The 13118-nt window shown below is 41.2% G+C and overlaps 1 protein-coding gene across 4 annotated transcripts in view; it reads left to right on the top strand.

Annotated features, from left to right (window-relative positions):
- SNCAIP (synuclein alpha interacting protein) overlaps positions 1–13118 on the top strand; it is a 138452-nt gene that overhangs the window by 61387 nt on the left and 63947 nt on the right. For all 4 annotated transcript variants that reach the window (XM_046665281.1, XM_046665284.1, XM_046665282.1 and 1 more), the window contains exon 2: positions 6273–6375. In XM_046665281.1, coding sequence (XP_046521237.1) covers positions 6319–6375 — 57 coding nt within the window. In that variant the 5' untranslated portion in view covers positions 6273–6318. The remainder of the gene's footprint in view (positions 1–6272; positions 6376–13118) is intronic.

Below are 13118 nucleotides of genomic sequence, written 5' to 3'. Positions count from 1 at the left end.
GTATGATTGTGAATCACCACACACACCCTCTGCCTCCCTCATGTAGTTGTAATAATTAAAGTCAGGTAAAACAAATTGAAGAAGATTTGAAAAAATGAAACATTTGATACAGGTGAAGTGTTACTTCATCAGTACAGTTTTGGCAAGCTGAAATAAGGAAGAAAAGCAAACTTAACATCAGAAGTCTTGTCTGTGTGTCTGTGAGGCAATTACAGAACCTCTCTGAGCTTGGTTTCCTTATCCCCATAAAGGAGATTATAAAGATATTTGTCTCCCAGGGTCTTTGTGAAAGAAAGATGAGAGAGTATATGTAAAAGCACCCGGACCTAGATCCTGGTACAAAATTTTGCTTCACAAGTGTTTCCGTGGGTGTTCAAATGCCACACCCCTTCCCCAGCAGCTGGAGCAGACTCAGTCTATTACATTGAAGTCTCCTGTTGGATAGCAAATGTTCACTTGTATTTCTACAAACATGCCAGGAAATTTGATATTCCAAGAAGATGTGCTCTGTTTACACTCTGGCTTTGGAAATACTTCCCTGATCACCCCTGCATATCACCCTACCCTGGACCTCCCCCTTCAAGACCCCTTTCCTAAAGTAAAAACAGCAGTAGGTGCTGAATCAGTATTATCCAGCTTTATGGAAATTCTCCTTCAGAATTCTCACCTCTAGGCCTTTGCCTGTGGTATAAGCACTACCTGGAACCCTTGCTCCTGCCTCTGCAACTTCCTCCCCATTCATACCCTCGTCCTCCAGCTTTCAGCTTAGACTTCACTGTATCGGGCACATTTCCCTTATCTCCAAGGTCTAGATTAGGTGTCCCAGGCTCCTAGGTATTCATTTGTCTTGGCAATGACCACATTATATTGTAATGGCTTGTTTTCTTGCCTGTCTCTCCTTGTACTGCATGCCCGTACGGATGTGGAGAGTGGTATAGGTCTTATCCAGCCTGTACACACAGGAATATTCCATAAATGAAGAAGTGGGTGAAATCTACAGAGCTCTGCTTTCCCCCTTTCTCCTCATGTGTACTTCTTGGCTCTCCTTCAGTTGCCTCTTTCCAGTAGAAATTTCTTGCCTCTATCATTTTTCTGCTTTAAGAGTAGGCATTTTGCGACTGCCATGCTTCTGGCCACTGCTGAATCAAAGAGTGAAAGAAACTGAATCCAACATTTGGAATGAGTTGCTTCCTCGCCAGCCAAGCTACTGAGCCAACTGGGGACAACATTTCATATATTCCACTTTTTTCCACCCACGCCTTCTAGTACTTAGTTTGTGATTTTTCTTTTTTGGCTCTTGTCATTTTAAAGAAAGTAAGTTCAGTATCTATATGCAGGCTTTCAAGCTGAAGACTTATCCCAACACAAATGTGGCTCTGTGTGTGTGGGTGGGTCGGTGGGTATAGGGAGCTGCTGTGTTTTCCCAAGTATTGGTGAATTAAAGAGTAAAGAAAGAAGCTGTAATGCAAATCGATTGAGGTTACCTCATCACTGAATGTACTCTGCTCATTTATTTTGACAAGCCCAACTTACTTTTAATTACCAGGCCTCATAGTATACTGGTAAATGTAGCAATAGTGACTTTGGCAGAAAAGGAGAAATCTGTGTAACATGAGCCTTCAGAATGAGTCCATGCTGACTCCTTGTAAAATGGAGTGAGGCAATTCATTTTAAGAAGAATTTCAGTAGAGCAGTTTATGTGATATGTGACTATAGTCGCAAATCAGTAAGCCTTTTATGAGCCAAGCACACCAGAATGTGTACATTAAGTGAGTGTAGTTTCTCAAAGAAATTTTCTTGGCCACTCCAAGCTTTTTCCAGTGATGCTGCCATTACCCAACAGATTTTTGGAAGTTTTCATTTGGAATTATTTTCAGAGTCAGTTTTCAAATCACACACAAAAAAATTAAAAATAGCACCTGAAAATCATAGTACTGAAGGGGGGAGATTATTCCTAAATTGCTTGCCTACTTTTTATTATCCAGTTGGACTCTTAGTTACTTTGAGCTCTTTCCAAATTGAATCTTCCCTTGAAGGAAGCAATTGGGCCATCACTGAGGTCATTCATGAGAAGGTGACGTAGTGTTGATAGACCCATTAGGGCCAGGAGCCCCTCCCACACACTTTAATAGGCACTGGAGGGACTTCTGTTCTTGGCAGTTTGTCAGAACTCTGTGAGGGTAGGAAAAGTCCTACAGACATAGTGTATAGTTGATACTCATTATTTTGTTCTTCATCTCCTCTAACCAGGCATCAATTTGGAGTTTGGGTAAAGTTTCTCCTGGTGCCCTGGGTGCATCAAAAGAAACGGGGCAATTTGTCACCAATAGCTTCTGCACAGCATGCAGGTCCCAGCCACCTAGCCTGGTGTTCCCATGTTCTAATATTTTTCTTTTTTCCCTCCCTATAAATTTTCCTACCCGAATTGGTAGAGCTAAACCATTGGAAATGTCTCCCGTACCTTTCTCTACTCTCCTACCTCTGCCCAATCTCCATCTTCATCTCTCCCCCTCTTAAAAAAAATTATACACACAACATACCTGCCTAAATGAATAACAAGTTAAAAATTGCCAATGGCAGTGAAAAGAAATTGAAAGCTCAATTGAGTTTGAAAAGAAATGATTTCAATCAGTCAACAGTACCTAAGGTAGACAGACTTTGTAAGAGGCTTGTTGGGGGAAGAAGGCAGACCCTTCCTCAGAGAAAGCCCTCAGGACCTCAGAGGACCTGGGACAAGTGACTGCAGTTTGTAGGGTCTGGGCTGATGGGGTGGGAATGCAGTGCAAATTTATAAATAACTGGGTCCTGAGATATCAGAGGGGCCCAAGGCCAAGTATGATGCATAGCAATAAAGTTCTCATGTAAAAGATTTTAAGCTGGACTGCCCTTTCTGGGGAGGCTGAGAAATGTTTTTCACTAAGGCGTAAACCCACTCTTGTTGGCCCTGAGTAGGGTTGGTCCTCTTGCATCCAAGCTGCTGGTCTGGCCAAATGGAGGATGGCTTCGGTCTTTTTCTGGGCTTGGACTTGGCACAGCTTCGCCCTTCCCCTCTAGTCACAATGGTGAAGTGGCATAATGTAAATCCACAAGGCCAATCACCGTCAGGGCAAGAACCCTTCCCTCCCTCAGTTCTAAAGTGAAGGAAACATAATCCTCACCTCATCGTAACATTTTATTCTGTCTGTGAAGGTTTTCTTTTTCTAGTAATAAGAGAGAAAATGGAGGCTCTGTAAAAGCACAAATTGTAACATGCTGGTAGTTTATTCGTGAGAAATTTTATTTTGTTGCTGTTGAGATATGAGAATTTAAAACAATCTTAGGATACAGATTCAATCTTAGAATACAAATGAAGTAAACATCATTTGGCAGGAGGCACCAATTAAAAAGGGAGGGGGGGTACTTATTGTTTAATACTGAATTCCTTTGAGGGGTCAACGCTGAAATGCCCCCAAGGCCAGGCAGGGCTGTCAGTGCCAAGAGCAGATCCCGAGGGAGCTGGTGAACTGGGGAGCGCCTGCCTCCTAGACAGGTAGGGGCAGCTGCAGCTCAGTTCTAGCCAATTGTTGTCATGGGGATTGCAGACTTGTGCTGCCAGAACTTCAAATATTTTTAAAGTGAAGCCAGAAATCCAGAATTTTATGTGAAATCACCCAAGGTCTACAAGTTGGCAACTGACTTGATTTTTTTTTTTTTAAACACTGCTAGGGCCAAAACACATCACATCTGTGGGCCAGCTTTGGCTCAGGGGCCTCCAGTGAGTGCCCTCCGTAGCTGTGCATTCCCTCAGAGCCCGTGTGTCCCTGGGCAGAAAAGGGGGCTCACTGGTTTCCATTGTGGGCTGGTGTCGGGGGTGGGGTGGTACCATAAGAGCAGGATGAGAAAAGCGTCCACAGCCCAGGGCAGTTTCCTCATCATGCTGGATTACTTGCAACAGCTGCTCTAACCTGGCTCACCCCTTCCCACTGCATCCCTCGTTCCTCAGAAAGGAGTGCCCGAGGGTGCCAGGTGCTCAGTGGAAGGCAGATGATGGAGGAGGAGGCAATGCAGTCACCACTGGGACAACTGTGGACTCACCCTCGACTAAAAAGAAGCAGTGTTGGGAAGGTGGCCAGGAATGGTGAACCACAGCAATTTCTGCACATTATAAATGAGGATGTAATAGTTTTAAAGTGGCACCTTGAAGGAGTAAAGCACTGAAACCAGACAGAAGAAATTGGGTCATAGATAGAATACAGCATCCTAAAAGAGATGGCTGTGTGTGGTGGCCCATTAGGAGTAAAGGAGAGTCTTGGATGCCTTGGACCCCCTTAGTCTGAGGCTGGACCACTTAACCCACTGACATAAATATGAGCAGCCGCCCAGGTCTTCTTGTAATGGGCTGGAACTGTTGTAACTCTTGTGTTCTGGCCTATAGAATAAAGAATCTCACCACTATCCTCCAAGTCCTCCAAGTGTTTCCGTGTTTCTGGTGATATTGTGTTTGTCTGTACCCCATCCTGACACCCAGCCTCATCTTTGTGTTCACTAAAGCCATGGGAATTGTCTGTAAATCAACAATTAATCATGGAGTACAGATTTAGTGAAAAGAAATTGGATTGGAAGCAAGTCTGTTAGTTGACAAGCTGGAGTCCAAAGAGTCTGGATTGTCTCAGAATCCACCAGAATGGGAGAGAAAGTTATTTTGAGTAATTTGCAAGTATGAGTGTGTGTTTTTCTCTGAAAGCTTTGTGAGGATTAGAGGAAAAGTGATATATTTTTGTACCAAGCAATTTGCTTAAGAATCTATTTTTAGATTTCTATAGATAATAAAATTTCTGGCTTTCTATATATTTATATATAATGTATGTATTTTACAAATATAAATTGTTTTTCATTTTAAACTTTTCTGTGATTTCAAAAGAGCTTTTAACATTTATTCAAAATGGATAATCTCATTTGAACATGGTAGTAATATCCTAATCCTTTCTTGACTCAAATTCTGCATCTACTATAATTAAAAATATGTAAAAATGGTATAAGTGTGTGGGAAGGGAAAGAGAGGAAACACTGGAAGTTAAATCAAGTGATGGGTTTGAGATATGGGATGGCAAGAGATTTTCTCCTCCTTTATTATAATTACGCTATTTGTGTAGCTTAAAAAAATCTCAAAATAAGAAAACAGTGCCTTCAGAATAAGAGTTTCCTTTTAAAAAATAGGTGTTTTTATATTCTTGTTCTTTTGTTGATAAGCCCATTTTCATCAGCCTAGATTTATTTTCACTTTCCAATAATGTGTATTCCTCATTCTTCAGCAAGGTGCCCCTTGATTAGAGAACTGAAAGAGGAAAAACTGAATTATTTCAGATAGTCAAGTCTGAGTACATCAGTTTTTATAATAGGGAAGACAAGTTACGGGAAATGGAATCTTATTTGATGTCTGTGAGTTGGCTCTGTGGAAGATAACTACACACCGAGGCGCTGCCATGAGATCTATATTTCTGTTCTTGACATCTGTAGGTGCCACCGCCAACACCAATGGTGATGATGATAAGTGATGGGAAAATGAACTGGGAGGTGATGTATCTTCCTTGACAGATTTAAAGAATTGCCGCAGGCAGCCCCAAGGCAAGTGCTGACTGAGGACATTCTGGCACCTGCATCAGGTCACTCGGACTCAGTCGGGCAAAGCTGTTAGAAGCAGGGGCAATGCAATAACTCTGTGGTTTAAATCTGTACTTAGATCCTTTTTTTTTTGAGGGGTGAACTAGAGGTTGTGCTACAAGTTCTGTAATATCAATTACTGTTGCTTAGTTGGTGTCTGTCTTGTACTTGTGTTATTACTGTGGAGATTATTCATTGCTCCATGCACAGCATCCAAGGGTGTGCTCACAGTAAACATTTGAATATGGTTTTCCTAATATTTTGAGGCTTAATCCCCATCCCTGAAGCCCCTACTTTAACCCAGGGTGTGGTAAGTGCTAGGGATGGGTTGGGTCAATCCTAATATTGATCACCGGGGAAGAGCTGTTGTTCCAGCAAAGATAAGCAGGCATAAAGAAGTGAAGCAAAGGACCATGGGTGCTCGCTGGGGAGCCATACTGGGGATCCTGGAGGATCTCTGCTTAGCACTCCTGCAAAGCCAGGTTTGGGACATTCAAAGAGAGGAAATGTGCTCAAAGGCAACACTAGCACTCAAGTATCCTTCTCTTTTTGTTTGTTTAAGTATAGATATGATTTTTGGTTATAAAACAGCTAACCTTTTTGCCTTTCTTTTTTGCTTCTGTCTTGTTCAGGACTTTATAAGTATTTAGCCTTACTCAAAATGTGCAAAGAAGAATAATGGAAGCCCCTGAATACCTTGATTTGGATGAAATTGACTTCAGTGATGACATATCTGTAAGTATTGCTACTTGCAAGCAGTGCATCAGGAGGTTCTGCCTTCACCTACATGGCTACCTCTATAGTCTATATATCCTAAACTCTTCCGACTGGATTTAGAAATTGACAGCAGAAATCCTGTGTGGCAAACAAAGTGTGGTTTTGGGGCCTCCTGGACTGAGAAGTGAATCCCACTTAATTGTGTGTCAGCTTGGATGAGAAAGGCATATAATGTCACTGAGCCTCCCATTCCTAATCTTTCATTGTTGTCAAAACGATTCATTGAGGGACCCACCCCATGGCGTAGTGGTTAAGTTCATGCACTCTGCTTTGGTGGCCCAGGGTTCACCAGTTCAGATCCCGGGCACGGACCTATGCACCACTCGTCAAGCTGGTGTTTGGCAGCATCTCACAGACAAAATGGAGGGAAGATTGGCACAGATGTTAGCTGAAGGACAGTCTTCCTCAAGCAAAAAGAGGAAGATCAGCAACAGATGTTAGCTCAGGGACAGTCTTCCTCACCAAAAAACAAAAGGTTCATTGAGTACATTTATGAAGTGCCTGTGTAAAGTGAAAGTGTAGACAGTTTCATAGAGTTACTTATGACATAATTAACCCTATGAATGTTAATTCTCTTTATATCAATGGCTCTGCTACAGCCAGCATTCTTTAGAGTTCACGGGGATACAGACTGAAGGATGGCCCAAGTTATTAGCTGATGAACAATAAGAGGAATCCTTCCAGTCACTGTAGTTATCAAAACACAGGTTGGACATTTTCTGGGAATATTGAGGAAGAGTCATGCATTGATAAGGACTGGACCAGCTGACCTGTGAGGCCTTGCTTAATGCTGTGGGCCTTGCTTAATGCTGTGGGCCGGTAAGCTTCTTAGTTCCCACAACACCCACAAACTTCCTGCAGCCTCCAGGTTAACTCACAGCTGCTCTGAATGGGTTGTCTACATGCACCTTGCTTAGAGCTACATGTGACTTTTCCTGGGCCACACGCTCAGTTCTGCCACAGAGGCCAACCAGCAAACATGTTGGCCTCTCACATCCCAACCAAATCGGACTAACTCTCAGAGGACGTGGTGAGAAGGCTGCTGTAACTTTTCTTCCCAAGACCTCCAAGGTCACAATTTCCGACCTTGCTTTTCATCGATCCCTCAAGACCTGGAGCTTTGGGTCATCACTGGAAAGTATCTCAAAAAGAAAAGCTTATTTTAACATGCCTCTGGCATCAGTGTTATTCCTCTACTTGACTCCTTACTTTGGGGTAAAATTTGCATATTGTGCACAAGAATTGGGTTACTGGAACGAATTGACAAATTGCCTATTTTATACAAGCTTGGGTGAGTCTCTGTAGCATGGAAACGTGAATTCAGCCAGTCCCTATTTCAGCTTCCAGACAGTTTTTATTCATCCTCAAGACCAATGTGAAGTGAGTTCTTCTTTCTCACGATACCTGTCTGTCTGTCTGTCACTCTCATCTCTTTTTAAATCACTGAGCTTGACTGAAAAGTGTTCAGAGCATGGTTCTTTTTTAACCACTTCCCTCAAGGTATTTTGTGCTGAGTGGAGAAGAGCAAGGAAAATAGTGATAACGTGAAAGGAGTGGGCAGGGCGGAAGGTGTTTAGAAAGGGAAACGTGTGTCATGAGTGGGAGTTCTGGGTAGCTCTCTGAGCTTTGATAATGAAGTTACATTTTAAGAGCATAGACTTTAAAGGCACCAGTCTGGGCTCCTGCCTTGTTCTGACATTGCTGGCCGGAGCGTGTTAACTTCTCCTCTCTGACGCACCCACCTAACTTGTAAGGTTGTTTTGAGGATTGAGTGAAATAATAATACATGTGAAGCACTTAGCTTGGCACACAGTAAGTTGTTCTTAAAAATGGTAGCTTTTGTTATTATTTCAATGAATGCTAGAATAATATTTATATGACCAATGGTGAAGAAAGAACTCAAGGGAAAAGACCAGGCATCGTGTCAAGACTTTTTAAAAAAAATACAATAGAGCAGTTGTATTTACAGAAGAATCATCTGGCAGCAGCCCATAATTTTGATGAATTAGGAATCTCCACTTGAAAGATAATAAAATATGTTAAGCAATAACTGAGGCTGTTTAGCAAATTGGGATACAGGATTGTGCAATAGTTGAGCTTCTATAACTTGACCACTCTGAAACATAAATAAAGACATCCATCTGTAATTGTGTAACTGCACTCAAACCTTTCGCCCTTTCAAATATGTTCCTCTTATTTGGATCTTTAACCTGCATTTAAACTTAAATCAGAAGGAAAAAAGTGAAATTGCATAGAATTGTTGAAACAATAGTAACAGCTATCGTTTATTGAGCACTTACTGTGCAATAGGCACTGTCTTGTTTGATCCTCACAACAATCCTATGAAGAAGGTGCTTATGATTTTCTTCATTTTACAGATGAGGAAACTGAAGCGTGGAGGGGTTGTATAACTTGTCCGGGGTCACCCAGCTAGTGAGGAGCACTCTGTCTCTGTAACATCTACTTTTAGCCACAATGCTTGACTGCCTCTCCGAGATGAATAGTCTATTGCAGTGGTCCTCATCAGGGTCAATTTTACCCACTCCCTGGGGGAACATTTGGCAATATATGGGGACACTTTGGATCTTCATAACTGGGGAGGTGCTACTGGCATCTAATGGGTAGAGACCAAGGATGTTTCTAAAGAACCTAAAATTCCTGGTTTATTTTAATCCACATGAAACAAAGAAGCTCTACTTTGGCAGGCAACCACTGTAACATGGTAGGTTTTTTTTTTTTTTTTTTTTTTGAGGAAGATTAGCCCTGAGCTAACATCTGCCACCAATCCTCCTCTTTTTGCTGAGGAAGATTGGCCCTGAATTAACATCCGTGCCCATTTTCCTCTACTTTATATGTGGGATGCATGCCACAGCATGGCTTGATAAGCAGTGCTAGGTCCGTGCCCAGGATCTGAGCTAGCCAACCCCGGCCTGCCGAAGCGGAGCCAGTGAACTTAACTGGAACACCACCAGGCTGGCCTCAACATGGTAAATTATTTTATAATAGTTCCATCTGATCCAGGTTTAATACCTTCAATGTGTCAGAATAGTGTTGTTCTTATATAATGATTTCATGAGGAAAGCAGTGGAGATAACCTCTTAAATTTTGAAATGGTTATTCTCAGTTTATTTAGGTAAACTAGGAGCAATAAACGTTACAACTGCTTTAAGAGCTAAATGGAGACTATTCAGATGCTAACATTGAAAAATGAAGATGTACTCAACTTGCTAATTCGCTGGCATAAAGAGAAGTGTAGTCTCCCATAAACATGCCTTTACTTTTAGGGTTTTGTAGACCTCCACCTCTGACAGCTCTTAAGCCTCTTTCCTGGTTAAGTGGCAGGAAGGGGGAGGAAAATGCACAGTACATTTGAAAAAGATGTTTACTGAAAGATACTCGAGTTTAAAATTGCTCTTCTTACTCTCTAGCCATAGCCTGATTATGTACTCTAGGCTTTGTGTTTCATGATTTTTCCCTCTGGTCATGAGCCTGGTTCTTGTTTTAATTAAAACACAAGCTGTCTATGAGTACAAAAAAACAACTAGAACTTTTTTGCCTTCACCTAATGAGATAAAACACAGAAGGCAATAAGATGATTTTGAAGTTTCCCAGACTCAAAAATAATGCTCATCCTTTGCAAAATGCAGAGTTTAAACTATACATTCTTGTAACCCTGCCATCTAAAAGGGCAGAGCGTTGTGCAGTGACTGCAGATCTGAGAGGGAGAGATGACGACACACATAAACACAAAGGTTCAAAGTGGGGCTCTTCTGTCACTGCAAATGGGCTTACAGATTTCTCTCTTTATTCCTATGGAAGCCAGATCCCTCTATCTTAAAAAAGAAAAATGCTCTGGTATACTCTTACCATGGAGTTTTAGTAGCCATGATGTTTCTTTTATTAAGAGAGGTCAATTTGCTATTCTCAAAAATAGTATTGAACACGGGCCTGAATAAAGCAGAGGCCGAGCCAAGGATCTGTTGAAGACTCACTCATCGCCATCAAATGGTGGCTGTGCCATGCACCACGCTGAACTTTTCAGGTCAATTATCTTATTTAAGCCTCACATCAGCTCTGCAAAGCAGACCTTCTTTTAATCCCCTGTTTGGCAGATGAAAAAATTGAGGCTTAGAGAGGTCATATGACTTTCACAAGGTTACAGATAGTTAAGTGGCAGGGTCAGTATTTAAATAAAGAACTCTTTGACCACATTACTCTTCTCCTTCTGAGCCACTTGGTTGAGTGGAAGAATCTTTGGACCAGTCATCTCATCCATCACTATCCCCAGATGGCACTGAAGCCATTGCAAGTAGCTTTTTGGAAGTAACGAAGTTGGCATATATTATAAATAAAGAAAAGAAAAGAAACTAAAGAAAACTTAAGCAAGTCTCTTAATTTTACTGTACCTCAACTTTCCCATCTGTAAAATGATAATAATCATCTCTAGCTATTGGAGAAAATATGAAATTTTATATACGTATATGTATATAAACACATACCCACATATTTATATGTATATACACATATTTACATGTACATATGTACAGATACATGTAAATATATACATACACAAGCATACGTGCACATACACACATAGAAGTCAGGAAAATATTCCTCTGCACATGAATTTTGTTGCCTTTCTGTATTACTGTGACTGCAACTTTGATGAAAGTTGGTAATTGCATAACATATTTTCATGCAAATCAAATGAGCTCAAGATAAATGTATCCTTCCACTTTACTATCCCCTTTGAGCCAAACCCTTGCAACCTAGAGTAATAGCACAGAACTATGTGGATTCATTTTCCTAAGGTGCTTGGACCACTGTCTGGTAGAAAATGAATGTTATGGCAACCAAACCTCACTTTCAATGACTTTCACATTTTCCGTCCTACACATCAGGCATCAGTAGCACTGTAATACCTGCCCCTCTATGTTTGTGTGCAGCACCTTTTACTCTACGCAATCCCCTGACACTTCCCAGATTTTGTTACATAGCAACAAAGAGCTATTTCACAGCAGTGGGAGACCTTGAGAAAGAGTATGTAGAATTTATCAGGCAGAGTTGGGCCGGTAAAGAATACAGCCTTTGCCCTGATCTTAGATGTGAAAAAGGGTAGAAAGATCTTCAGGGTACAGAGAGCCTGTAAGATCCTAGGGAACTTTCTTCTGCGCTTCCTAGAAGGTGACCAAGACTTTCACCTGGACTCTGGCTGCCTCAGTGCCTTCTTTGCCATGCCTATCTATCAGCCCTGCCCTTCCTAGTCGTTGCTTTGCTCTTATCTAGATTAAAACTTTTCTTAGTGCTTCTCTGTATGATCTAGTTCCATCAGTGTTCAGATGTTCTTTCTGCAGTGTCCTGTATTCAATCTAAATTACCTCTCATTCCTCCCCTTCTCCAGCCTCCCGTTATCAAAGATCTCACACCTTGTTCTAATGTCATTTGTTACATGTGTTATCTTGTTTTCTTAACACCTTCCCAGAAAGGAATTAGGAATAATCTAATCCAGGCAAGCTAAATTATATGTTCATGTTCCATAACTAGTGTTAGAACCCAGACTAGAACCCAGGTCAGACTTCAAACCTTGGACCGGGCACCTCCTCCTGAGTCGGTGGAGAGCAAGCTTATGGATAGAGTGATTTCCAAGAAGAGAGAGCAACTGGCAGATTTTTTTATTTGTTGTTCCCTTACTCTGCAGATAGCTCTAAAACTTCTTATCTTGCCTGATAGTCATAGCAGTTATTAGACTGACCATGCAGGTTATTTACACAAACTGTTTACCTTTTGTGCATAACTAGATTTTATGCAAGTCTACTCAAAAAGCATCTATTAAACATTTACAGGAATGGTTCTAGGCTTGGGGTAGATGACACAGACATGGTCTGCCCTCTCACAGAGTTTACGGTACATTGTAATAACAACCGAGCGTATTATGAAATGTCAAGTTAACTTCATGGTAGGTCACATTTAATTACAATATCGAACTCCAATCTTGATAGTCTTTATATTTTGGTGGCAATTAATTATTGGCTAACAACTAAAACTAGACCATCCTTGAGGTTGAACCAGATTTACGGCTGGACATCTGACCTACTGCAAGATAAATTTCTTTTGTAATTCTTTTGTAATTTGTAATTTTTGCCTCAATAGTTGCAATTACTTTGCCTTCATTCTTATTCATTTTTTATACTTTTCAATATAAATAATAATAGCATTTGTTGAACAGTTACTATGGGTCAGTCACTATTCTCCACGTTTTACATTATTAGCTTATAATCTTCACAGGCACACTCTGATGTAGGTACTATCATTAGCCTGTTTTACAGATGAAGAAACTGACATGCAGAGGTTAAGTAACTAAGATTAATTAGCTGGAAAATAGTGAAGTCAGGATATAGCATGGGCAGTCTGGCTGTAGAATCCATGTACGTAACCACTGTATTGAAAAGGACTTGCCCTGGGCCCCTTGGTCACCTCTGGTAGTTCCAGTTCATGCAGGTCTCTTCTCATCCATGACGACTTCTCACAGTAGAGGGAGATCATTCAGTACTGTGCTCTCACCACCTTTACCAGTGTGGACCTTTGTCATTTGTCTAAACGCACATATTAGCATAACAATAGAGTAGTTCCTGGTATATACTCTTGAAATGGTCAAAGAGTTATAGTTTTCCCAAATACCAACCACAAGCAATGTTTTAGGA

This window comes from Equus quagga, chromosome 7, assembly GCF_021613505.1.
Source record: "Equus quagga isolate Etosha38 chromosome 7, UCLA_HA_Equagga_1.0, whole genome shotgun sequence".
Taxonomy (NCBI): Eukaryota; Metazoa; Chordata; class Mammalia; order Perissodactyla; family Equidae; genus Equus; species Equus quagga.
The sequence above is the reverse complement of the archived record's forward strand: the minus strand, read 5'-3'. Positions and strand labels throughout refer to the sequence as shown.